This window comes from Polyodon spathula, chromosome 5 (genome assembly GCF_017654505.1).
Source record: "Polyodon spathula isolate WHYD16114869_AA chromosome 5, ASM1765450v1, whole genome shotgun sequence".
Classification (NCBI taxonomy): domain Eukaryota; kingdom Metazoa; phylum Chordata; class Actinopteri; order Acipenseriformes; family Polyodontidae; genus Polyodon; species Polyodon spathula.
In genome coordinates, this window is record NC_054538.1 from 65905907 (window position 1) to 65931666 (window position 25760).

Sequence of the window (25760 nt, forward strand, 5' to 3'; positions counted from 1 at the left end):
ACATTTTTCCACTGCACTAATAAAAAAAAACTTTTCCGCAGTTGTTTCCACGAGCCTCCATAAAAAAAGCCATTGGCGTTCTATATAATGTGGAGTTGGGTATAAGATGTCTCTAGTGGAGTGAGAACAGCTGAGAGGTGTGATTTCACAGGCCCGGGTGCCTTGTCATAGCAGTGATTGGGGTGGACAGGAGGCTCAAGAGAGGCCCTGGCTTCTAAAGGACACTGACAGGTGGGGGCTGTGTCAGAGGGGGAGAGGGGGGTAGAAAAGGCAGAGCAGTGGCCTTCCCTGGACATAATCCAGGAGATGGCGAAAGATGAGAATGATAGACCGAGGAAGGCAAGCAGCGCATTGAAGGGAGACAGAGAGTGAGACAAAGAGTGAGAGAGAACATAAGGAGAAAGGAGCTTTACTGCAAAAGGACAGGCATGAAAGTTGAAGAAAAGGTACTGTTTTTAAAAAGAGGCAGTAAAATTAGATGACATTACATTGGTCTGCTGCCATTTCACGGTTAAAGTGACACTTTTGTCAGTGCGGAATCCATGTTTGAAATATTCCAATACACAATGTCTATACTGCAGAGATTGTAACATCACTAAAAGATATTTAACTGCATACTTACGTTGTATTTGAATTCATTTTCTAGAGATTTCTTAAGAAATCTTTAAGCACGCTTACATTAGCATGTCAATTGTTGCTATATGGTGTCTAAATTGAGTTTCCGTTTATGATGCCAAATTTTTCCAGTACCTAAAGAACTGTGCAACATGTGTTAAATTGCTATAGTGGAAGATCATTACAGACAGTTCCACTGGAGAGAAAACAGATATGGAATAGTCTGTTTTTGGTCCCCAAAATTTTCTCACGCTTTGAGCAGTAGGAAAGTGTAATATTTGACAGGAATCCTCGATGCAACACTGGCAGTTGTTACATTCACTCTGGTGTTTACCATATGGAACAATGCTGCAGTGAGGAGCTATAAGAGAAATTAACAAGTAGCTACTAAAAGACAGGGTCACTGACAAATACTAATATGCAAATTGCATGCAGTACTGAATTTTCTATGTTACTGTCTATGTAAAAAATGTAAGATGTCATTTGTAGGTCTATAATTATAAAATGATAGGCAGACATGTAGCATAGAAACATTATGGAAATATAAGCAAGAGGATATCAAAGATATATTAGGATCACAAAGGCAGTATACTGATGTAAAGCACTCAGCCGTCTTTTAGGGGTAAATTAGTGTAAGAGAGAGAAAATAGCCACAACAGCAATGAAATATGTATGTCTGGGAGACAGGAATAATGCACAGAAAAAACTTGCTACCCAAAAATTGTTTGAGTAGCTTTCTATTAGAGACAGGTTAGACAGGTTAAACTGGAGAGGAATTAGACAGACAGACAGCACAGTGGCCTTCTTCGTTCAATGAGAAAAAGGATCCTTCAAGATGTTTCTTAACAAATGTAGGCCGCACATACTGTAGCAACCCCAGGAGGCCTTTGTCACCGGTGCTGCTGTGGGTATCCTGAGAGACTTCTCCTCAGTCTGGCCTACTTCTCCTACATTCACTGAGGCCTTGGAGAAAAAAGGAAAGACAGATGTCTGAGTCTGACAGAGAGAGGAGTGGATTTCTGCCTGCACTCCTATCAAGGTAATTTTATTTTGGATACGTACCAATCTTTAATTTTCCTACAGTGCTGTTTGCGAGGAGTAATGTAATTGAATCTGCATGTTCGGTACATATGCTGTTAAAAGGGAACGGTGTTGTTGTATGTGATGTAAATACAGTGGTTAGAGATATGTTACCTTGCGAAGGTTGACCCAGACTATACCAGCCACACACACCAGCACAGAATAGACTGAGCCTCTTTATAGAGCCTGAAAAAAAGTGTCCATAGGGACCTGAAGTTAGCTGCTCAGTCCTAAAACATTTGCTAGTGAATTAGGAGGCAGGAGCGAAAAGCTACATCTCTATAGATTATCCAAAAGCAAGGGTGTAGTCAGACTGACAAAATAAGAGCTTTGGCTGGGGAGAAAAGAGTGCAGTGGCCTTGATGGAGTCTCTTGAGAACAGTATTTAGTAGTTTGAATGTTTGAATATTTATCATTGATCTGTTTAAATATATTTAACGCAAAGAAGCCATGCCAAAAGGTTTTTTTTTTTTTTTTTATCTACCACACCTTGCCATTTTTTTGTTAAATGAGTATAGACTTATTTTTAGACTTGCCAAGTTTGAAGGGATGAAATGGCGTGCTGTCTCTTTAAGTATTGTATCCAGTTGTTGTGAATCCCACAAGCTCCCTGTCTCTGCTCCCTGAGATTACATGCTTCCTTATATCCCCATATGAGTTAGCCTATTATGGAATGTAAGGAAGTGTGTGGTTTCGGGGGGACAGCCTCCAGAGTTAACTCTTTATGTGGATCACGCCTACCAGTGGACCTGTGGATAGTGAAGTATTGTGTCCTTGTGTTAGACTTAGAAATACTTGGTTCTCAGTTTTACCCAGACAGCACTTGTGTAGATGCATGAATGCAATAGGATTTTAATATGTTGGTACACTATGAGCAAACAATTTCTAAATACTGAACATATTTTTTAATTAATATGAAACAGTTATGATAATGTACGCGTCTAGGTTAAAAAAAAAATAAAATAACTAGAGCTAGGTACTAGAAGTTGAAACTTAGCAACTATTTCAGTTATTTTTATTGTACTAATTTAAAAAAAAAAACTTGTACAAACATTGATATTTCTTAATTTCCATGGGGAAAAAAATACTGCTTGCCATTTCACCACTGGGATTGTTCCAGTCAGGCTGACATATGGCCACCTTTTTGCTCTGTGTGCGTGTGCGTGTGCGTGTGCGTGTGTGTGTGTGCGTGTGAAAGAGAGAGCTCCTGGTCTTGTCAGGTCCCTGATGAGGCGCACACATGTTGCCCGGGAGCCCCCACTGGGTTTGAAAAATGCTGCTTTTGTCCAGGTTTCCAGTGGCACGTGCCGTGAGTTACGAATACTGACAGCAGTTTGTATCAAGCACAGCTGGACCAGGCACGGATTATCTCCCTAACAGTTAAGGCTGGATTGACAGGGGGCAGGTGTTGTCCATTATAAATTTGTGAAGGGGTTAGTGAAAGAGATAGGGGTGGCAATTGAACAGTAACACAGTCAGCCAAACTGATTCAGCACCAGGAACTCATGGAAATATGTGTTCTAATCGCCAAATGCCTCCCTTCATTGCAGTCACAGCTGAATTTGCGAATTATTCATATTAAAGTCACAGTTATGTGACAGTATTTTTTACTCATATGGCTATAGTTTCATACAGGAGCTACAGCCTAGATTTGTGCCCCAGGTGGACGTTATGAAGCAATGCTTCATTTCTCAGCTTTGATTCTCTCCAGTGGAACCAGCTGTGATTCACACACCCAGTAAACCATAATAGCACCATGCTGTACCGTTCTAGGATTGTAAACTAAAATCAACACAACATAGATCCATATAAAACAATATGCCTGTACAACTAAAAGAGGTCACGTGTTTCCCTTTGGTTCCAATATGGCACCTTTCACCCTGTTTCCGTCATTCCTTTATTATCACTTTACTACCATTTTTATATCTGTACAATATGGCAGTCTTCATCGCATGTGAATGCTTTGTTTTGTGTTACAGATAAGAACTACTGTAAAGAAAAAAAAAAAAAAAACCTGGACAGAGAATACGGACAGTCCGGTAACCAAGATAAACCCACGTCTTGCTGTGGCTGGTCAAACGGAACCAAGCCAGTCGTTTCAGTGAGGTTTGGTCCCCTTCAACCAGCTACAGCTCGGTGAACTGAACCGCCAAGCGCTCCGAAGCGCAGCAGAGAGAAACATGTTGTCAAGGAACTATATACCATGATACCACGACAGTCAAATGATATTAAAGATTTCTAGAAACAACACGAAGTAAAATAAACTACTTATCCTAGCCAGTAAACTTTTTTTTTTTTAATTATATTATTTTTTACATTTTATCAGAAACAATCACTTTGATTAACTGTTACGGTTTCACGTGAACGTTATATTACTTCACCACACTTTATCACATGTAGCAGGCTTGTATATGCTTCACAATTATATGCTTTATCATTCTATCAATATGCTTTATTGTGCTCTTACTTATGTGTTTTCCGACAGAGTAAAATTTAAGGGGAAATAAACGCTCTTTGTGCTAAACATCAGTAAACAGCTATTTGACTGACTTGGGGGAAACTGTTCAACTAATGGGTAGATATTTATGTGAAAGATATCTATCTATCTATCTATCTATCTATATATATATATATATATATATATATATATATATATATATATATATATATATATGTGTGTGTGTGTGTGTGTGTGTGTGTGTGTGTGTGTGTGTGTGTGTGTGTGTGTGTATATATATATATATATAATATATATATAAATATGCACTATATTTATGCACGTATGCATATTAGCAAGTGTATCTTTCAAAAAATTAAAAACAAGTTCAGTGTACTGTTGTGATGTTTTTATTTTTAATTGTCTGGATTGCAAAAGCTGTATTGATAAAGTTGCAATTAGTCAATCAGGGTCTAGATCCAACAGTGGGGACGTTTTTTTTTTTCATCTTCTTTAGAACAACACTGTACCAGTTTTGCTCAGTTTTAACTTAACAATTTAGCGAATTGGCAATTGATATACCGTCCTGAATTTAGGGCTCTAAAGAAGAAAAATTGACGACTTTTTGACACTAGGTGGCACTGTTCTGTTACAAACTGGTGCAGTATGTATTTTCATTATCTCTGGTACCGGTATCATACAATGTTATAGAAAGTTATTTTGCTTCTGATGCTTCCCCTAATGAGTGCTTGCTCTGTACCCCAAAACGCTGTTGAAATGACCCACAGTTTGGTTTGCAAGTGCAGTAGCCTACCTGAACGTAGGACATGCACATTGAGAGTTTAGTTTTGTACAAATACCTTTTACATTTACACGAACACAGCTTTTTAAAATTCAGGAGGAGCAGATAAAACACATACCCAAGAATGACGCCGTACTTTTAAATATAAATAAACTTTTCCCCAGTTGTGACTGAAACTGATTTACAACAGGGAGATAAATATCAGATATACACCAGGGTCCCATTTGCAAAACTGTATCAGTCATATGAGGGATAGGCCATCACACAAAAATGAATTTGCTACTCTACATGTAAGCATTTCAATTGTTCTAACACCTCTACCTAACACAATAACGCATTTCGTGGAATGTATTCACCCTTTTGTACTTCTATGTGATATGTTACCATAGGAACATGCCTGCAGTACACCGTTAGTAAAACTCTTTGGAGGGTATCCTTAACTGAGGGACTGCATTTGCTCTCTGGCCTGTCTGGAACCTGTGAACAGAATAATAACAATAGATAAAAGTGGAGTCAAAAATGGCATTGCATTGTGTCCAGCAAACTAGATGTTTAATATGGTGGTTTAAATATCATGTAGAAGGTTGGAATTTTTTATTTATTTATTTTTTTTGTAATGAGACGTGCTTTTATTAGTTTATTGTTATCATCTTGTTACACTTACGGATATAAAAAACAGCCATTGCCAAGCCCGCTGACCCAAGCATCACGAAGACAAATGAAAATATCACACCATAGAATCCTCGCTTATAGGTGTTTGCTGAAAAACAACATTTAAAAAATAAATAAATACATAGTGTTTCATCCATTCTTTGCATTAAAACTAGAGAAACTCATACAATTAATTGATCATGACATTACATTATTATAGGAAGCAGCAGGTTGGTTTAAGACAAAAAAAGCATCCTATACCCTATTAGCATATTAGATTAGCATTGTTAAGCATTTCATTTTATGTGGCATTTCTTTAACCTGTAAGTAGATATGTTATTGTGATGTTCCAATTTAACTTAATGTGTAATATAAATTAAGTGGAAAGGCATACTGCATACAGACATTAGTTCACTTCATTTCATCAAGATACTTTCGTCATACAGGTCAATGGAAGGCAATAGAGGAAGTGATATAATGTTGACAGCCCTTAACTGGCATACGTATTTTAGATGATTGCTTCTCTTCCATTACCTTCCCCTCCACTCCAGTCACCATGACTCAACAGTTAACGAACGGCCCATTGAAATTAATTGAGAATTGAAAAAGTCATGGCATTGCTGGAATATACAAGGTTATAGAATAGGATGCAGTTAAATGCCCTTTTCTTCCTGCTTGAAGCCAGTATTACAGTAGGTGAGTGGACTTAACACTTCAGTTAAACACAGAGAATGAATGAGAGCCCAAGAACAGAACCCCTGCGCCTCCTATATAATACTTACCATAAGTAAAGTCAAGGCGTGTTTTTAATTTTTTATTTACAGTTGTTTTTTTTCCTTTTTCCGCTGGGGTCACAGTAACATCACACAGGTATGCTCCTGCATCGCTTTTCGTCACATTGTTGAGAAGCAAGCTAGCATTTCCAGACATTAGTCCAACCACAGACAGGAGGGCGCCTTGCCTTGATATCCTGAGGTCTCGGCCATCAAACACAACAAGAACTTCATATAGGTCTTCACCAATTTCTTTCCCCCAGTAGGCATAGATATTGTCCAAAGTGTAATTGTATTCAAAATAAAACCCAAAGTGCAATAAGACATTTTGGCCAGCACTGGCCTCCACAGAATCTTTTGCATAGCCACCCAGGCAGCCATCTAGAGGAAAAAAAGAACTAATATAACGTCCACCAAAAAGGTTCAGTGCACCATTTATTACAAAATATCTTTGAAGAAATACTCAAATATATTCAGTAGTGCTATAAGATATGTGTTAGATCATTAGACAAAGCTTTCAACAAGATGTATTTGTTGAAAGACAATAATATCAATTCATGTATCTAAACATTTAGGGATGTCTGGTAACACTTTAGCTGTGTTGCATAAAGACGCTTATGAAATTACCCATTTATTGCAGTTCAGTTTGATGTTAATAAACAGTCCATATATTTGCAAAAGGGTGTCCACCCAAGTTCACATCTGCAAAGTGAACATAATCCAAAGTACAGTGGCTATTCACTAAATTGCACATCTGGACTCATCCTTCTACAGTGACACTTTGGCTTGTCTAGCCTATGTTACATGTCTATGGTAGGTAAGTAGGACTGAAGAGCAGCTCCTGAAAACATCTTAACACAGAATGATTGAAAATCTAAGTAAGGGGACTGTAAAATAATAAATAAGACAAAGCGATTTGAAGCTACTTACTCTTTAATATGGAACTGAACTTCAATAACTGGGTATTTGCTTATTCACAAAATACTTGTTTACACCATTCAAAATAAGGTTTCTTTTCAATACTTTAAAGCAGGGGTCTCCAATCCTGGTCTTGGAGGGCTGGTGTCCCTCCTGGTTTTTGTTCTAACTGCAGACTAAATTACTTAATTGGACCAATTAAGCTTCTAAAGCACTTAATTGGTCCAATTAAGTAATTTAGGGTACAGTTGGAATAAAAACAGGAGGGACATCGGCCCTCCAGAACTATGATTGGAGACCCCTGCTTTAAAACATGATCTTCCCGTGCTGCGCAAAAGTGTGTTGTGTCCCAGCAGTACACAAACACATATGCTATGGTATTTTCACACATTGGCTTTTAGTTTATGACACTACAGAGTCTGCATAAAACCAGAAACCCAAAGTATAGTATTGTAGGCCTATACAAAATGATTGCTGTGGACACATGTGTATGCTCAATACACCTGGCATTAGATTTCTACCTTCAGATTGCAAACTCCAGAAATGTAAATAGCAAATTAAGTCATTGCAGAACCATTTACTGGAGTTACCAGTGGTTTCACCATTTTAAACTATAATAATAAAAACTGTGCTCTTACCTGCAAGTGTTATGCCCAGACACATTGCAAATACTTTGAATAATCCTTTTGTTAGGCACATGTCTGTTTGACAGTTTCCTTAACTACTTTTAAAAGTTTCCTGTGCTGTTTACAATTAGAAAGAGAAAGGGTTGCTTCCGAGAACGGATTGAAGAATGAAAAAAGAAAAAGAGGCTGAAAAACCAGTTAAACTGCTTGCATTCTTTTGCTTCTGGTTGGCATTTGTGATTGTTAAAGATCTTTTGATTTATAGTCTAATCCTTCAGGGCCATTACACATAAGGTGGCTAGATAATTAACTGCTTTAGGAGCAGGGTGAAGGGTGTAACTAAATGTTTTGTGAAGTGAATGATTAACTAAATGTTCAATATACTTATTTAAAGCAAGGCTGGAACTAAGGGCAAAACAGGACTGGCCCTCATTGTTCATACAAGCATGTACTATAATTGGGAAAACTCCTGATTTCTTTGATGGCCATTTAACATTGGTCCAGATTACTTGGCAGAAGAAGTCGGATTGTGCTGCATCAAAGGTTCTCAAACAATAGACACAGCATAGCACGGTACTAAACACAATACCCTAATAAACAAAGCACATGTTCTGAATAAGTTCCCTGTTTATTTTATGGGAGTGCTTTTATTCATTTTCATTATATTGATGTTTGCAATAAATATAACAGACAGAGATAAGAGCTATTTGACATTTTAAATTCAGGATTTAACACACTATGGAATATTACCAAATAATGGGGAATATACCACACCTTTCATCTGTACCGAATTAGCCAGGGCAATACCTCATTTCTAACTTTGGTACCGAATCCCCACAAATGGATGTGTGTCCTGAATTTTGAGCTTCATCTAAAGCAGGGGTGCCCAATCCTGGTCCTGGAGGACCAGCGTCCCTCCTGGTTTTTGTTCCAACAGAGTCCTAAATTACTTAATTAGAACGATAATTGGTAATTCTTGGTCCAATTATGTTATTTAGGACACAGTTGGAACAAAAACCAGGAGGGACACCGGCCCTCCAGGACCAGGATTGGACACCCCTGCTCTAAAGCCATTTTTTCTGCATGGCCCCACCAGGCCAATAGAGGCATGCAGGTGCTAGCGTCACATTTTCGTGGTACTTCCTGCTACACAGATAGTTAGTAGACAGCAAAGATAGTGGTAGAGACAGTCCATTCAAAGATATTCTGTTATTATAGAATTTGTTTGGTTCATTTCCGAGCAGGAGCAGTACCACTCAAAACCACATGGCTTGTTTGATTACTGCTCGGAAGAATATGTAAGGGTGAGGAATATGTTTGGGTGCTGGAGATTAAAAACTCAAGATATTTTAAGAAGAAAAACATTTTTAGGGTGTTTTTATGAGGTTGAAACTCTTGTTGGCTCCAGGCATTAAAACTTTCTTAACCCATCTCATGTATCCCTTATCCCTAAGGGAACACGTGATTGTAATAATACTAATTTAATTTAAATGTATTTATTTTAAGGCAGTGTTTTCCTCACTCATTTAGATCTATAATTATCCCTGAGGAAAAAATCCCCATTAATTCATGTTTTTTTAAGCCATAAAAAAGTTAATGGAATGCTTAATGTTTTAGAATATGTTTCAACAGTTATTTTAGGCTTTTCTTTCATGCATTATACATCACAGAACTGATAAAACAGTGGCAATCTGTTATTAAAACAAAACAAAAAAAGCTTGGCGAAATGTAATGGTAGCTGGAAAATCACTATTGGTAATACAGAGGAATGCAATTAACCAACATCAACAATTGTGTACCTAGTCTCTGGTTATATTAAATTAAATTCACATCACATGCCAACTGTACAGATTGAGGAGCTGTATAGTACAAATTGGTAATGTGCTGATTTTCAGTACTGCTGTAGTCCTACCACAATTCACTTCTTATACTATGTACCCCCCCACCCCCACCCCAAAACAACAAAAAAAATACTAATGGTGTCTGTTCTTTCTTTTCTCTATTCAATATGTATTTGGATAAGACTATACAAATACTTCTACAGTATATCATGCAGGCACAGGAACATATAATGCTTCTGTAGTACTTGTGCACTTGGGTAAGAGATGTAAGTTCTTAATTAAAAAGAAAGGATACTTTTGGAGTGAGTAGGTTTCTACTGGCTGCTTTAAAAACAAATCAAATGTGGACCAGGATTGAGCAACAAAGCCCAGGGATAAGAAGACAGGGGAGGCTCTTGAGCATGATGGAATTTCTTAATGAGATTTTGTGAGACATAATGAAACATACACATATTTTAGTTGTATCTGCATGAAAAATATGCATTCTGGGTTGCAGGAAATTGCATATTTAAAAGTTAACATTTCAAAGATTCTCTGAGAGAACTGTGAGCCACTTGTTCTCTTAATGCAAAACACACACGTGGAGCTATTTTCATCTCTCAAATGTTAAATGCTATATTAGTGCAATGATTAAATTAATCTGAGAAACGGATAAATATAATTGGATCTGATGGAGCCAAAGTTATTCCACATTAAGTGCAATAATAAAATAAACCCATGGGTGACATGAATAAGCCTTTTCGTTATGAGGCTTTGGGTGCCGCAGAAATACAGTTTCAACAGCAGATCTTGTTTGCCTTTTGCAGTGTGCTGCCCTGTGCTTAATGCCGCCAACCAATAGGTGGCAGAAGAGAAAATGCTGAAACTTTGCAGCGCTGTGCTTCCCTGACCAGATCTAATACTTACATTGTTATGATGTGTAAGACAAGAGCCGAGTTGAGTTTTATATTTTTTCTTTTGCTATTTCTTTATTCATGGTTTCCAGTAACTCAAGGGTCTGTTCAAAAGGTAAGTATTTTTTAAACTCTCGACATTTCAGTGTGATAAAAAAACAACGCACAAATGAAAGGTTCTGATAGTATATCAAATAAAATAAGTCTTCTCTCTTACAGTAAGAAAGTTGACTAATGCGATGCATTATGTACTGTATCAGGTTGTTTGCGTAGTGCTGCTGTGGCAATACGCTTAACAGGAATTTGGTTTCTCTTTCTGTTGTATGTTGCTTGTCGCTTGTACGGTCTTGACACTTGTTAGGTCGCAGTGTTATGTGATGCATACATCCATCTGGAGTCAGGGTGCGTGACACTTCTATTGTGATGTGGGGAATTAACAACCACGCTGTCGTAAAAGGGAGTAGAGACAATTTTTTTAATAAGCACCTTGACATTATAATTCTGATATTCCATCAGTAATTCCACTCGGTGTCGTTGGAAAAATCCGAAATGTTAATTTGTACGTGATTGCGGTCTGAAATGCCTTGACGTGGAATGTCCACCTCTGTACGTGTGATTTCAGGTGTGCAGTCAATGTCGGGGCGGGCTGCGAAACAGCAGTGCAGTGGGGAATCTCTGCAAGACCAACTCCAGCTTTGTGATGGAGGGGCGCTGCTGTCTGCAGAGACACAGAGAGCAGGAGCTGATTGTCGGGTAATTAATTCACTGTGCCCCCGAGGTACAGTGACTAGTTTTAAATACATGACTGACCACAGTAGAATAAAGAAACACACAATACTGACAGTATGTAACGTTTAACTGGTGGTCCTAACATAGCCTTCTCTATCCCTCAGGTTAGACCTATGGAACTGCTCGCTAACACAAGTTGATGAATACCTGGAACAAGCGTTCACTGCTGTGGTAATGTAAGTTTTTTGAAGTGCATCATTCAGGGGGCTACACGCCAACAGATTGAGTTTGACAAAATCGGCGAAGAATAAAAACTAGGCAAAATGGATTGAATCGTTTGTTTGTTTGTTTTTTCGGACATTGGCCACTGTGTCCATTGCTTAGTTTTTGGTCTGCCTGCAACATTTCATTCAGATAATTAACAATATAAACTTTCCCCTCTGTGGAATTATCAAACAGTTACAGAACAGGAGTTTCAAATAGGTGATCCATTTGGCGTATAAAAAAAAGAACCAGAGAAGTAGCTGGCTGTGAATAATATAATTGACATTTGTAAGTTCTTTCAGTATTTTAATGAAAGAACCTGCTCTGTTTTGTATTCAGGTTGGGTGTCATGAAATGTAAGTTATGTTTGTGTTTGACTTCTTTTTTTTTACAGAGATCTCTCAGATAATCCAGTGAAGAACATGTCGGAATCAGCATTTCAAGGTTTCATTAGTTTGCAGTACCTGTACGTAGCACCACTTTCTGTTCAATTAAGATGATGGAATGCATGCGCAACAGTATGTTGACTGTGCTTTTCACAAACCAGCATCCTAGTAAAGGTTTATGCAGTGTTTCCTTATTTGTTTTTCTTCTCTATAGTACTTCAAGTGCTGAACAGTTTTGCAGATCTAGATTTCTGACGTACTGTAATTCAACTGCATTTGTCTTTATTTTCAGAGCATTGCCACAGACACTGGAATGTCCTGGGGGAAACACTTCCTGGGAGCATGTGGACATTTTCAAGAGTGAGAGGATATGCAAAGGGCAGAAGGATGCCTGCAATGCAACTGGGGCCATGAGTATGTTTACCTAAAGCTTTGTATATTTTTGAATATCAGCATTTTAGCACTAAGGGGGGCCGTCCAAAATTATCAACATTTTAAAAAGTGCAAAACGTGCGCTGGGGGGTGTCAGGGCAGTGTACACTTCTTGATATTAATAAAAAAAAAAAAAATCTCTAATTTCAGGAACAGTGTACTGGCACTGTGCCCATTCCTTTTGTCTCTTTCAAGTCATTCACTCTTTCTCTTTCAAGACAATGTATTCTTGCTGACAAACAGCTGTACAGTTGCAAGCTTTATTGTTTAGAGGAAATGATTTTTTTTTTTTTAAATTGTTATTTCTTCTCAGCCTGGCTGTGTCCAGAAAATTCCTTCTGCCAACCAGACGGCCCTGGTATGTTTCAGTGCACTTGTGCAAGCAGTTACTATGGCTACAAGTGTCTCAAAGAGGTAAGCTGAAATGTTCAAACAGAAACCCACATTAGGTGTACCTTTGACTTCAGTGTACTTTTGATGCCTTGGTCATTGACAAACAAAAAAAAAAGAGGTAACATATTGGTATTACTTACAGGGAGCCTTCCCTTTGCTGGAGTTCTTTGGGATTCTTGGGCCGCTGACGGTTCTTACTTCTGCCTTGCTGTGGCTTTCTCAGCGTCGCAAGGCGAAATCATCCTGACTAACACTTCATCAGGGCAAAGATTCATTCAGAGAGAAGATTGAGCTCAAAGCCATTGCTGCACACACTCAATACTGACAATTTGAAAAAAGGGGTGGTTTACATAGGATTTTTGTATGATGGTCAAAATAAGGTATTCTGTAATACTAAGACATTTTGAAATATTAGAAAAAGATTTTGACCAGAAGTGTCAATGTCTTTTATCTGTAATATTTCAGTTAGACTTTGTTCCTGCAGGACAAGCACGGGTTCATCTCAATAGTGCAAGCACTAATACAAAGAGAGACTTAAGTAGACCATAGTCGATAGATAACAATACAGCAGTAAAATAATTCCAAACAATTAATATACATCCAAAGTGATATATATATATATATATATATATATATATATATATATATATATATATATATATATATATATATATATATTCCTATATAAGGATTAAGAAAAAATCTTTTGGGATTTGTTTTTGTTGTTATGGTTATTGTGAGCCACACCTACAGCATGGAAACAATGAAACTTTTTAAGTACGTTTTTACTTACCACATCATGTTGAATAAGCTAGTTGTGCAATCAACATTTAAAAAATACAGTTCAGTATCGCTTCAGGTAGAATTCATTTCTGGTACTTTTAATTCTGAGCTCAGCTAGAATGCACATGAGCTTTGCAGCACTGTGAAAATGATTAGGGTGAGCCGGACCTCAATTTTGCAAGGTAATGATCTCAGTAACATTGCAATCACACTAAAAATTGACATAATCATGTGTCGGGCACTGTAAAAATAATGTGTAAAGATTATATTTTATTTTATCTTGGGTCAGTAATGCACAACCAATTAATTTCTTTCTCTGTGCAGTTTAGAAAAAATATATATCATTGCATGCTTTAAATACTTAAATAATTGTTGAAAGAATAAATGTGTTTCAACCTCATGTATTTACGTCTTGCTTCTCTGGAAGCTATTTTTTACTGCCTTTTGGGGACTATATCCAGAAACAGGATATGATTGAATTAGGATTGAGTCATTTTACAGAATTGAATCACTGTGAGGTGTATACACACTTCAGAGGGCTAAGAAACTAGATTCATAAACAAAATAATGGTAATTGTAGTTTTATAGTAGAATTTGTAGTCACACACATCTTGTGCTATGTTCTTAAGTAGGCATTTATTAGTAAAGTATATTCAGTATTTAAATGGTAAAATCAATTGAGCTTCAATAATGATAGTGGAGCAGAAAACAGGATAGGTAGTTTTTGTTATTAGAATTTTTTTTTCTTACATTTACACAGGCAGTTGCATAGGTATTGCTTCATTACTTTGATTTAGTCTTTGGGAATGGGTTTCTTTACAATCTGATGTATCTGGAAGCTGTACTTGCAGGCTCTTATTTCTGTAAGTGTTTTCTATGTGATGATTTAAGTAACTGACATGTTTAATGCATATTTGCTTGCATTAAGGACATTTTAAAAAAATAAAAATGAAATCATAAACTATTGCAATTTTGCTTTCATAATGGTTATTATTTATTTTCTGACATTGTGTTGTCTGAAAATCCATATTTGTGCAGCACTGAGCTATCCTTCAACTATCCTACAGTCCTGTAAATTTGTACTCTACTATTCTGTACACACTGTTGGCATATCGCATGGTCAACAACTTGTTCATCATACTGACAGCTTGATTGATGTACAGACAGACACACTGGTTTCAATGCCATTGTTTTGTTTTAGTGGTTGCTTGGACATTCTTTTTAATTGTAATGACCAGGTAATCAGTTGTAGCCCTAACTTCTATCACATTTCCAATCAATACTTGATTCCTACCTATATTTGGAATGTTTGTATTATTTCTAGAACCAGAAACTTGCATGTCTTCACCACCTAGGCAGTTAAAGGATTTTTTAGTGGTAAGCCATAAACCTAATCCCTCTGTCATAAATTTGGAAGTAGAAAATACAAGAAAGTAAGTAAACATGTTGACAAACTGTGTCTTCACTGGTTCAGGCCATTTTGGTTCACTTTATAACCCCCGGATATGTCAGGCATTCAACTGCAACATTTTGCAAACAGAATTTTGAATCTAAAATAAACACACTGTCCAAACAAAATTAAATAATAACTTTATTCCATGCCAAAGAAAAGTTTTATACACCAAAATATAGCTGAGAGCATCTATTATATTAACTCCATTATTGATCCACATTCTTCACACGCAGCACCACAGGAACGGAGGTACAGGGAATCATTCCCAAGTCTGTGATAACTAAATCCACAAAATCTGGAGGAGTGACGTCATAGACCAGGTTCAGAAGTCGAAGGGAAGCAACATCCTGCCAGTTCTGCAGCTCAGTTTTACCCTTCTGGGTCACAATGAGGTCATCAGGGTCATCTTGAGGGGGACAGGGGGGGGGACACAAGACCATCATTACAAAGCTTTTAGTTCTGACTTAGTTATGTTTTGATAAAATGAAATAGATATTTTTTTTGCATGAAAAATGTGTGGATTGTTGTTTATGAAAGCATTTGTCAAACAGTGTAATGCATATCAACTTTACTTAATCCATTTAAAATATATCAAAATTAAAAATGTTTATACACAGTGAATACCAATGGTGGGAATAACAAAGGAAAAAGATATATATTTTATACCAATTAAACAATTTTTAAGGGTGATGTGCAAATATGTATCAGAGAAAATCAGTACCTAGTTCATTAGACACAAAGGAATCAGTCTGGACTCGCTCACAGAACTTGTACGTCTCACAGCAGACCAACACGGGTACATTGTATGCTTTGGCAACCAGTGCAATCTGGGACGCTCCCACCCGTGACATCACATAACCATTGGCCAAGAGTGCATGGGCACCAAGGAACACCTTCGAGACCTGAAACAAAATCAAATTGAAAAAAACTCACACCAAATCCAGCACTTAACTACTACTACTACTACTCCAGTTTCAGTTAATTCTGCTGAGTAAAGTGCAACCTGTTATTCATATAAACGCACGTGAATTGTAGACTTGGAATTATGATGTGCAATCTCCATCGCCACAGCCAAAGCAAATATAGACTAGCGACACATACAGTAGGCTATTCAAATTGCCTACAATAAAGTATCCTAAAAATCACAATCTTTTTAAAAGGCGTTATTGTTCGACCAGAGTCTTGTATGTAACATCAAGGTCACCTCATCTGTATGCCCTCATTGTGATGATCATGTTTTGGCTTACCTCTGGCAGCATGTAGGAGACTGCAGTGATCAGCACATAGGTGCATGAGATTCCCTTCCTCACCAGTCTGCGCAGGGTCTCCCGGCCCTCCAGCCTCGGCCGGCTGTCCACCACTATCACCCGGAACTTCCGCCCCCTCTCATAGGCATCGCATAGGATATAGTTCACCAGAGAAGAGCTGAAGACAACAGAGCAATGAGACACACTTACACCTTCACCTCTGACTTTAGACTGTACAGAGGTTTAGATTTTTGAGAATTTAGCTTATAAAAGAACTTAAGATCTGTGCTATGTTTATTATTATTATTATTATTATTATTATTATTATTATTATTATTATTATTATTATCATCTACACATTACTTCTGTTTTCATAAGACAGGATGCTAGGAATTTGTTACATTTCAAAATACTGCGATTCACTGTATCTATATATTTAAGTTAAGTGATGCTCTTACCACCCATAGACTAGAATGACATCTCCATCACTGATCTTCTCAAAGGCAGATTTGGAGATGGCTTTTGCAGCCAAGTGAATCTTTTCTTCAACGTACTTGTCGATACAGTTCTGTAGCATCGTCTTAGCCTAGAAAAGAAAGGACATTACATTACTCAAACTCTAAAAAAAAGAGATGTAAATAACTATCAAGCGAGGGTGGTGTATTTAAATGCACAGTACATACGTGTTAGTTAGGTTAATAATTAATTTAGAAAACTCCATAAACTATCGAGCATATGACAAATCTGACTTTGGCTGATTGTTTTTTACTTTGTTGCAATCAAACTGACTGAATGGAGTTGGGCTCTGTTATTAACCCTCTCCCATTCATCGGATTTGATTTAAATCTGATTTTTTTTTTAAATTTAAATTGATTTTTTTTTTTTTTTTTTTTAATAATTATGGAGGGGTTTTTCCGTAGTACAGTAGTTGTAGCTCTACAGTACCTCCAAAGTAAATTTAAGGATGTTGGAAATGGTGGTTTGTGAATAGTTACATATTAAAACTGAATTACTCTATCTTAAATGAATACATAAGTAAAGCAAATTATATATCATTGTGGCAACCTCTAAATGTGAACTACAATATGTGAACTACAAGAATTTAGTGATGGAGTACGCCAGAGAAAAATCCCCCTCACTCATCCCAGCCATTCTTTTACTTTTCTTTCTTTGATTTCCTCTTTCTGCGTCAGTCCAAACACACGCAATTGTTACTTAAGACTACTTTACTTTTTACAGTGTGTTCAATTGATGAAGTTCTTGATTGCACCACTAAATAAACCTGGTTTCAGCAGGTCTTAACACACTGCTCAATTGTCTACTTGGGACCCCACTGCACTGTCATTAGAATCGCTTCGGCAAATGTTAATGATGGGGCAGGCGCTACAACGGGTCAAATCTTCAGAATACCATTTCATTGCAATATTTTTTTTTTATGTCTTCGCTCCATTTATGCACCATATAATCAAGGGTTTTAGTTTATAGATAGTAAGAGTTTAAGATGTTGCTGTTAATAAAATGTTTATAAAAACATAGTTTTCATGTTTTTTTTTTGAGAAACTATTGAGATATATATATATATATATATATATATATATATATAATGTAGTCAATTTTTTTAATTTTATTACTAAATTTTGTTTTTTTTTTTGTTGTGTGTTTTAGTCAATCAATGAATTAGATTAATGATTTAAAATCGACTAAATTAGCTGAGCCAATTAAGTGGATGGTAATGGCGTAAACATTAAAAGAGCCCTCCATTTTAACTGCAATGTTAGTTTGAACTACTGTACAACCACGCATGTGTTCTACCTGGTTGTTTATTGGCTCATCAGATTTTTTTCCTAGTATCACACTGACTCTGCAAATTAATTATGTTACTTCTTCTTCTTTAGCGTGTGCTGTTCTTGCGCAGCCAAGCAACTGCTGAATCAACAGCTGTGTGTAGAGCACAGAGTCCACCCGGGAAACTTGTCAGCGGGCAGTCCTCCACAATGTGAAACACTGTCTGTTTCTGCCCACATGAGCAGAGTGGTCTGTTTACGAGGCCCCAGTCATAAAGACACGCTACACACCGACCGTGACCAGTACGATAGCGATTGAGTAAAGTCTAATCTTGTCGTGGCAGGTCAAAACTGGGCGAGCGGTCTGTTGGGTCGGCAATGAGGAACTGGTTGCGAGTGTCGCTCTGGAACCACTCCTCTTGCCACTGGGTTGTTGATGACCAATCAGGGTCAGGAAGTGACAGCCAGACTGGGCGTCTAGATTCCAGACGCACCTTTGGTGGATGGAGGATAAAGTCATGCAATGGTAGTGCCGGGTTATCCTGGATCTTGTTGACGATTTTGACCACTGCTTCCTTGCACCGAATGTGTGGAGGTGTGATGTTGCTCAGCAACGGTAGCCACTGGACCAGAGTTGAGTGAAAAGTGCCGGAGATGGTCCGCATTGAAGAGTTCAGCTGAGTGTCAATTTTCTTTGCATGCGAACTGCGACACCAGACTGGGGCACAGCACTCAGCTGTTGAGTAACAGAGAGCAAGGGCTGTGGACCGGAGGACCGGTGTTTGTGCTCCCCATGATATGCCGGCCAACATACTCAGCAAGTTGTTTCGTGCGCGGACTTTCGCGGCTGTCTTTATCAGGTGGTCGTGGAATGTCAGTGAACGATCCAGGGTTACACTGAGGTAAATTGGGCTGTGAACGCACTTAAGCCGTTTACCATCTAGGACTACATTCATTACGTTACTTATACTTTAGCATTAAATGCATAAACTCAGTGAACATGTTAAAACTTCAATATAAAGACATAGAGATAAAATAAGGAAATGCATTAATAAGTTATAAAACTGTTGATTTAATATTACAAGCACCTTTTTACACGGTTGCCTCGGACAATGGTTCCAGCTGAGTTTGTAGCTGGACTGGGGTGTTTACGCTTCAACCTGTGTAGCTTCGAATTTTTCGTATTCTTACTGTGATTGGCTGCAAAGACAATAGGGCTAGCCAGAGATTGGATAATGTTGTTGTGTTGGTTTTTCTTGTCAACAGTTTCCTAGTAACTGAAGACATTGTATTCTGTGAGATGTAGTTGTTATTGGAAGTTTGAAGAGGCAGACAAGCTGTGCAGCAAAATTGCTATGCATACTTCTGATTTTTTAATGTAATGTAAAAACGACAGTTACGCATCTCATCTGGACCGTTAAGTGTATGTGTATCATGTAGTAGTTTAACATGACAAATGGTTAGCCATTTCGTGATCATTTATTTATCATTATCATTTAATCTATGCCTTTCACTTAACTGCGGGTAGTACAGTCTTACTGATAAGCATTGGCTCAACTCACCTCCTCCTCTTTAATATTGCTGGAGACATTGGAGATTTCTTTTTTTATGTACTTGATGGCATTTCCCATGCTTGCAGAGAGAGGGCGACACTGATTTAGAAAACTGCAACAAAAAGCAGTATTGGTTAAACACGCATCGTCTTTTAGAATAAAGAACAAACTACACAAATAAAACAAATTTTAAAAAGCACCCTTGCTACAGGCTAAACATGCAATCATTTTAGCAAATTTTATCCATAAACACCTACAGATGTAGGCATAGTTGGTGTAACAATTTATTTCACAGCAAACATGAGCTTATTTTTATACAATACATGTAGTTCTAAACACATGTCAACTTTAATAAAAGGCGTTGTTGCGATAAAGTAATATCCTGTGGCAGACAAGAGAATGAATCCTGGTTATAAATCTCCCTCCCGACCAGTGAGGGCACTGTGTCAAGCGAACAATGTGCCTTGAACTGAATGTGCTGCCAGTTTATTCCATGAAAAGCTGGAAGTCAGCTGTCCAGAAAAGGGGAGGAGCCACAATACTTCAAGTCATTGCCCCCCCCCCCCCCGTGGTTGGCGAGGTGTCAATCGCAGATTGGATAAAGGTAGACTGCTCTTGCTACCAAGGGGGCGTGACTAACAGTATAAAAACAGGTGCAGAGAGGTAAACTGTTCCCTTGTGTGGGCTACCGAAGAACTGTCAAAAACTAAAGTAAAAGCGTGAGTGTTATATGTATTATCAGTGTTGTATGTAAACTTCTGGTTTAGTCATCAATAGACTGCTGAACTTATACCCCGGGAGCTGTAGCTAAGAGGCCAGCTCCACCCCAGAATATACTGCACCAAAACATCTCGTTGCAAACAGCTTTTCACTCACTGGACTTTCACTGTGTTTGTGTTTGTCTTCTGTTGTACTGTTTGCAACTCTGTTTGGACAACCCTTGTTTTTAGGCTGCATGTTACACATTGTTGTGTATCACCAGCCACCTGTTATTTTGAAAAAAAGGATTTCTAAAGGAAACCAAAAGTAAAATCTCCTTTGACCTTGGAAATGTATGTGGTCACATTATTTACTGCACAGCATCTCGCACTACTAACCACTTTACCACAGAAACTCATACCAAGTACTACTGGACGTTATTCTATTTCTACTGAAACTACAACCAGCAATGGCTTAATTCCAACTTTTTTTTTTTTTTTTTTTTTTATATAGCAATTTAAGATTAATACCAGACCACTGGATACAACATCTAACCGTATTTCCTTCAGGCCTTGTGACCCACAGAACAAAAAGAACTGATGTCTGTCTGAGGAGCAATAACCTACAGTAAACACGATCTGCTTGTTTGACATACACAGCGCTTTGTTTTGCACAATGCTGAACACTTGCTACTAATCTGCTGTATCTAACAGTTCCCAGCTCACATTGCTTCATGGGATATGCATATAATACCATGACACTTGACCATTTTAGATTTAAAATGTGATAACAGCAAACAATAAATAAAACAACAAATGTTTTTTGAGATAATTTCTGAAATATTTAACCAGAAAAATCCATGAATGTCCTTTTCAGTGGCATAGCATCTGTCGTGTGAGTTTTGTACCTGATGTAAGGCTTAAGTTTGTTGACAAGGTCCCTTGATAACTCCTCATTTCGAGGGGTAGCGTAGTCACGTATAACCTGTGGGAGGAAAGAGTGTAAAGGAACACATTCACAATAAAGTGCTTTACAATCACTGAACCATTACTGATAAACACACATCCAATGCTGGGCCAGCGACCCACATAGTAGCTTTTGTTTTCCATCCTAAATATTGATTACGGATTTTAGAATGTGGAACGATTGAGATTCCTTTTCCTTCAAAAAATAAGAGTATCCGGGCTCCCGAGTGGGGCATCCAGTAAAGGCGCTCCACGTGGAGTGCAGGGTGCGCCCTATAGTTTGGACATCGCCGGTTCGAGTCCAAGCTATTCCACTGCCGACTGTGAACGGGAGCTCCCAGGGGGCGAAGCACAATTGGCCGAGCGCACCCCAGGGGAGGAGTGTCCTCAGCTCTGCACACCAGTGACCCCTGTGGTCTGGCCAAGAGCCTGCGGGCTTGCCTGTAAGCTACTCAGAGCTGCATTGTCCTCCGATGCTGTAGGAGGTGGCTGCATGGTGGGCCGGCAGTGTGTAAAAGAAGCAGTCGGAGGACAGTGGACAGAGGTCTTCGTCACTCCCAAGTCAGCCCAGGGGTGGTAGCGGTGGGCTGAGTCTAAAAATAATTGGCTATTCCAAACTGGGGAGAAAATGCTAAAAACAATTGGTGAATATTAAGTAAAAAAATAAAATAAAACAAAAAGTGTGAGTAGCTATTTTCTGTGCGCTGAAAGCGTGCAGACAGAACTCTGGTGTAATAGTTCATCCGAAAGACATTATCGCTAACAGCATAGATTAAACTACAACCTTACACTTCATATTACAGAACCCAAACTATACTTCGTACTAAATAAAGCCTGCTTTTTACCTGTTTGAAAGCATGCAACAATGCTATGCAACGAGAGTTGGATCCTGCAAAGACTCCCTGAGAGTACTGCAGACCCAGACGCACAATGGATGGGTGGATAACTGCGGAGGGAATGCTGGAAAGGAAAAAATTCAATTGAACATTTCAAAAATCCTACAAACTTTGTGCATGTACCATGTGCTCCTGAGATGCTAATATACTCAAATCATATCCAATGGAAAGGGGGGGGTGGGGGTCATTTATAAAGTTCTATTCTAGTAAGTTCTAAAATTAAAGTTTAATTTTTTTATATATTCAAACCTACCTCATCTGCTGGGTGAGAGGGGCTCTCCGACTATACTGGTGCAAATGTGAGAACAGACTGACTTTGTTTCCATAATCTGACCTCAAAGGAATCTGCAATGAAGAATAGTAATCCAATGTTAAACACCATTTAAATAGTTCAGGACAAACACCCACAATACACAAATTTGAAATAGGATGCACTTTTGTTGATGATCAGAACTAAAAAGGAATTCCCATTGGTTATTTTTATTGTGATCTTAGAATCTTAGTTACTGTAATTTACTTTTTATTTTTTACACTCTCTAGACATTTTCTGACCAAGGAAACGTTGCTATTACGTGAATGCTCCTTTACACCATGGAATCTCTGCTATTAAATATAAACACATGTCAAACAACAAAATAAATACCAATAAACTGGCCTTTGGTTTCCATTAGAGTTTAACACATCACTGAAGTTAGGATAAAACTTCCTTTAAGGGGGAGAGGGGGGGACAATACTGGAATATTAAAAAAAATATATCAACAGACCATCATAATGGTCCATACTGCAGCTCCTAATCTTGCTGATTTAAAATCACAAACTGACAAGTAATTTCAGCAAGTGAAAACAAAGGCACCGAAACAGACTACTACAACTCTCAGTGCCGAACCTTAACCCCGGAGACACTCCTATTGTGAATGCTTAGAGGAGTCTGAAATCAAGCAGACAACTTGGTGTTTAAAACTTAATCTCTCCCACAGAATGTCACTGCCAGTCTGACCCATGCTCCCGTGGGTTACATAGTTGCAGCAGTCACTTTTTTTTTTTTTTTACTTATAATCTGAAAATGAGTAGAGATTGAAAAATGTAAGAAGATCTTTATTACAACATAGTAAAGCCTTAATAAATCATAAAATCTAAAACATGCACAAACTAACAGGGAGTGCCTCTTGCAGTCATACAGTATACAGGAAAAACAGCAGTAGCTATAACCTTTAAATGGTGTACTGTTAGCCCTCTAGTGCAGGCTCCGCACTTGTACGGGCCATTTTTTTCCCAGATAACAGTTAGCTCCTTGAAGCAATGGGAAAAGTTTAAGAGACAATATTACAGTGACGCCATACCTGTTGGCGTTCCAGCTTTTTGGCCACCTTTTTCAATACAGCCGGATCATCTGCCTGAATGTGTTCTGGAAGTCTTTTGACAACTGCAAAGAGAGTAGAGTTAAACAACAAGTGTAACAGTACCACAATATGTTCAGATAATCTGATCAATGTTTAGAGTTTGGGAACAACATTGATCTCAACTCAATGGCTACTCCTCCTCCTGATATCGGGTTGGTCTGCCTTCTGCCACAACGATGGCCTGGAAACGGGGGAGGCAATGACTGCACAAGGATTCTAGCCACTACTACGGCCAATAAGGATAGACATTCAGCATTGTGGGGAGGATTTTATCAGTACAAATGTTTACATTGCTAGTTATTCGTTCCAAGGACTTTAAGCAAAAAAGCTGGTTAAAATGTCAAGACTTAAATAATTGTATTTTTAACATTTTTTGCAGCATGTTTTTGATCAGATATATTACTTATGCAGGAATTCAACTTTATGTAGCTGCTGTCCCACGACAGGGTGAAAGATATTTGTATGCGACTCACCTGGTTGAGGTTCACTGGGAGGGGCCTTTGTCTTGGCTGTGGAAGCCAGTTGGCTGCGGTCTCCTTTCTTGCCCTGTTTGGACGTTCGGTCCACTCGCAGTTCCACTTTACTCTTCCCACTTTTCTCTCCACTAGGTGGTACCTCAGGGGTCACCACTGGGAATGTGGGAGGGGCTGAAAGAAAGCCAGATTGATAGATTGGTAACAGAAATTGGCATGACCTCTAACATTCAATACCTTTTGTATCAAGACTATGCAGAGTTGGAGACAGTTACCAGTTTACTTCAGACACACATTCTTACCATGTGGATCTTGAGAAATTGGAGAAACAGAATCTGTTGGCTAAAGCAACAGGAAACTTAAAAAAAATTGTCACCACAATAAGCACCACGACTGCTGCTTTTGATTAGTCGATCGGCCAGTGATGTCAGTCGGTTCAACCGATAGCTTTGTCATAGAAGAGGAGCTAGTATATGTATGATTCTGCCAGAAAGGGTTGGTGACTGTGCAGTTTGTGCACATGCAGTCTGTGGACAGGACAGATGCCAAACACATCTCAGACACTATATCTTCACTTATGAGGCAGATTGTTTCAGACCCTGTTGAGACTGCTCATAACTGTTGCTTGTTTTTACATTTTCTTTTGTCGTCGTTTCCCCCTGGAATGATGTTGGTGGGTAAAATGTCTGTGTGGCCGGTGGATTTTTCCCATCTACTAGCCATGGTGGCTAGTGGATGGAAAAGTTAATTTCAAGCTCTGCACTAAGAACGTGGTTCACTTTAGCTGGGAAGACCTACAAAGCTGATTTTTCATTTTATTTTTGGTGTGTGTAAAAATGCTACTCTTCTTTATTAGTCTGTTAATCATGTGTTTCTGTGCAGGTATCTATGGGGTGTGCTAAATCAAGCATTAACCAGCCCCACCTTTCTGTTGCTGTGCCTGCTGTCCATCCATGAGAGGGGCAGTTTTCTTTGCCTTTTCCTCTTTCGCTGGTCCTTTATCATCTTTCTTGTTTTTCTTCTGCTGCTTCTTCTCCTTCCTAAGCTTCAGCTTCTCCTCCTTGGAGAGTGCCTTGCCTTCAACCTATCAAGGTAAACAACTTTATACTGACTACTATTCCGGTCCACAACATTGTATGTATTTTCTACAACATACACTTTTCAAAATAAAGTGCTTACCTTTGACTGCAAATGATCATTTTTCTTTGAATCTGTATCATCTGAAATTATATATTAAAAAAAAAACAAAAACAAATTTACAATAACCAAACTGAAATAATTAAACGAGGCAATTCTGCCTATTTTAACATTAAAAATAAGATAATAACGTATGTTATAATATAGAGCGAGCAAAAACAAGGAGTCTGAATCCTAGGAAACTTCGTACAATAATTCTGGAACCATTTATAACGTATAAGTATTTTGCACACACATCTGGTTGCCATCGTATTTAATGCCAAATCCACACAAGGTATAACTTGAAGAAAACATAAACGACTGAGGAACAGACTCTTTGCTTGTTCAAACAGTTAACTGTTACCTCGTGTCTCTCCAGTGCTGTTATTTAGTTGTTGCTGTGTTATGCCTCCTGTGCCTGCCATTTTCCACATACCCACCACAACATCACAGAACACGACATTAAGTGAGGAGACTTTCACACGCCAGCG

General features: G+C 38.2%; 2 protein-coding genes across 3 annotated transcripts; one reads left to right on the forward strand and one right to left on the reverse strand.

Moving 5' to 3' along the window:
- Positions 1-307: 307 nt before the first annotated feature.
- Positions 308-13442, forward strand: atraid (all-trans retinoic acid-induced differentiation factor). 2 transcript variants are annotated; one of them, XM_041251051.1, is made up of 8 exons: positions 308-446; positions 1471-1654; positions 11259-11389; positions 11530-11601; positions 12024-12095; positions 12308-12429; positions 12761-12861; positions 12983-13442. In XM_041251051.1, exons 3-8 carry the CDS (start codon positions 11337-11339, stop codon positions 13085-13087), a joined length of 525 nt encoding a protein of 174 aa, XP_041106985.1. In that variant the 5' UTR covers positions 308-446; positions 1471-1654; positions 11259-11336; the 3' UTR covers positions 13088-13442. The 2 variants fall into 2 exon arrangements, with proteins under 2 accessions (XP_041106985.1, XP_041106984.1); XM_041251050.1 differs by lacking the exons at positions 308-446; positions 1471-1654 and adding an exon at positions 10602-10751.
- A 1759-nt stretch (positions 13443-15201) lies between these two features.
- LOC121316181 (translation initiation factor eIF-2B subunit delta-like) lies at positions 15202-25760 on the reverse strand. The gene is made up of 13 exons (XM_041251053.1): positions 25634-25760; positions 25273-25313; positions 25018-25177; positions 24094-24267; positions 23561-23643; positions 22474-22565; positions 22170-22284; positions 21267-21343; positions 19670-19772; positions 16782-16909; positions 16324-16501; positions 15798-15978; positions 15202-15482 (listed from the first exon to the last, which is right to left on the reverse strand). The coding sequence occupies exons 1-13, from the start codon at positions 25701-25703 to the stop codon at positions 15283-15285; spliced, it is 1602 nt and encodes a 533-aa protein (XP_041106987.1). The 5' UTR covers positions 25704-25760; the 3' UTR covers positions 15202-15282.

Bases quoted from the DNA above. Each gene is read 5' to 3' on its own strand.
- LOC121316181 (XM_041251053.1), bottom strand. From the start codon at position 25,703: ATGTGGAAAATGGCAGGCACAGGAGGCATAACACAGCAACAACTAAAT. The intron at 25,178-25,272 runs GTAAGCACTTTA...TTACCTTGATAG, and splicing joins ATGATCATTTGCAGTCAAAG to GTTGAAGGCAAGGCACTCTC. The intron at 15,979-16,323 runs GTAAGCCAAAAC...ATTTTGTTTCAG, and splicing joins TCTCCTACATGCTGCCAGAG to GTCTCGAAGGTGTTCCTTGG.
- atraid (XM_041251050.1), top strand. From the start codon at position 10,656: ATGATGTGTAAGACAAGAGCCGAGTTGAGTTTTATATTTTTTCTTTTG. The intron at 10,752-11,258 runs GTAAGTATTTTT...GTGTGATTTCAG, and splicing joins CTCAAGGGTCTGTTCAAAAG to GTGTGCAGTCAATGTCGGGG. The intron at 11,390-11,529 runs GTAATTAATTCA...TCTATCCCTCAG, and splicing joins GAGCAGGAGCTGATTGTCGG to GTTAGACCTATGGAACTGCT.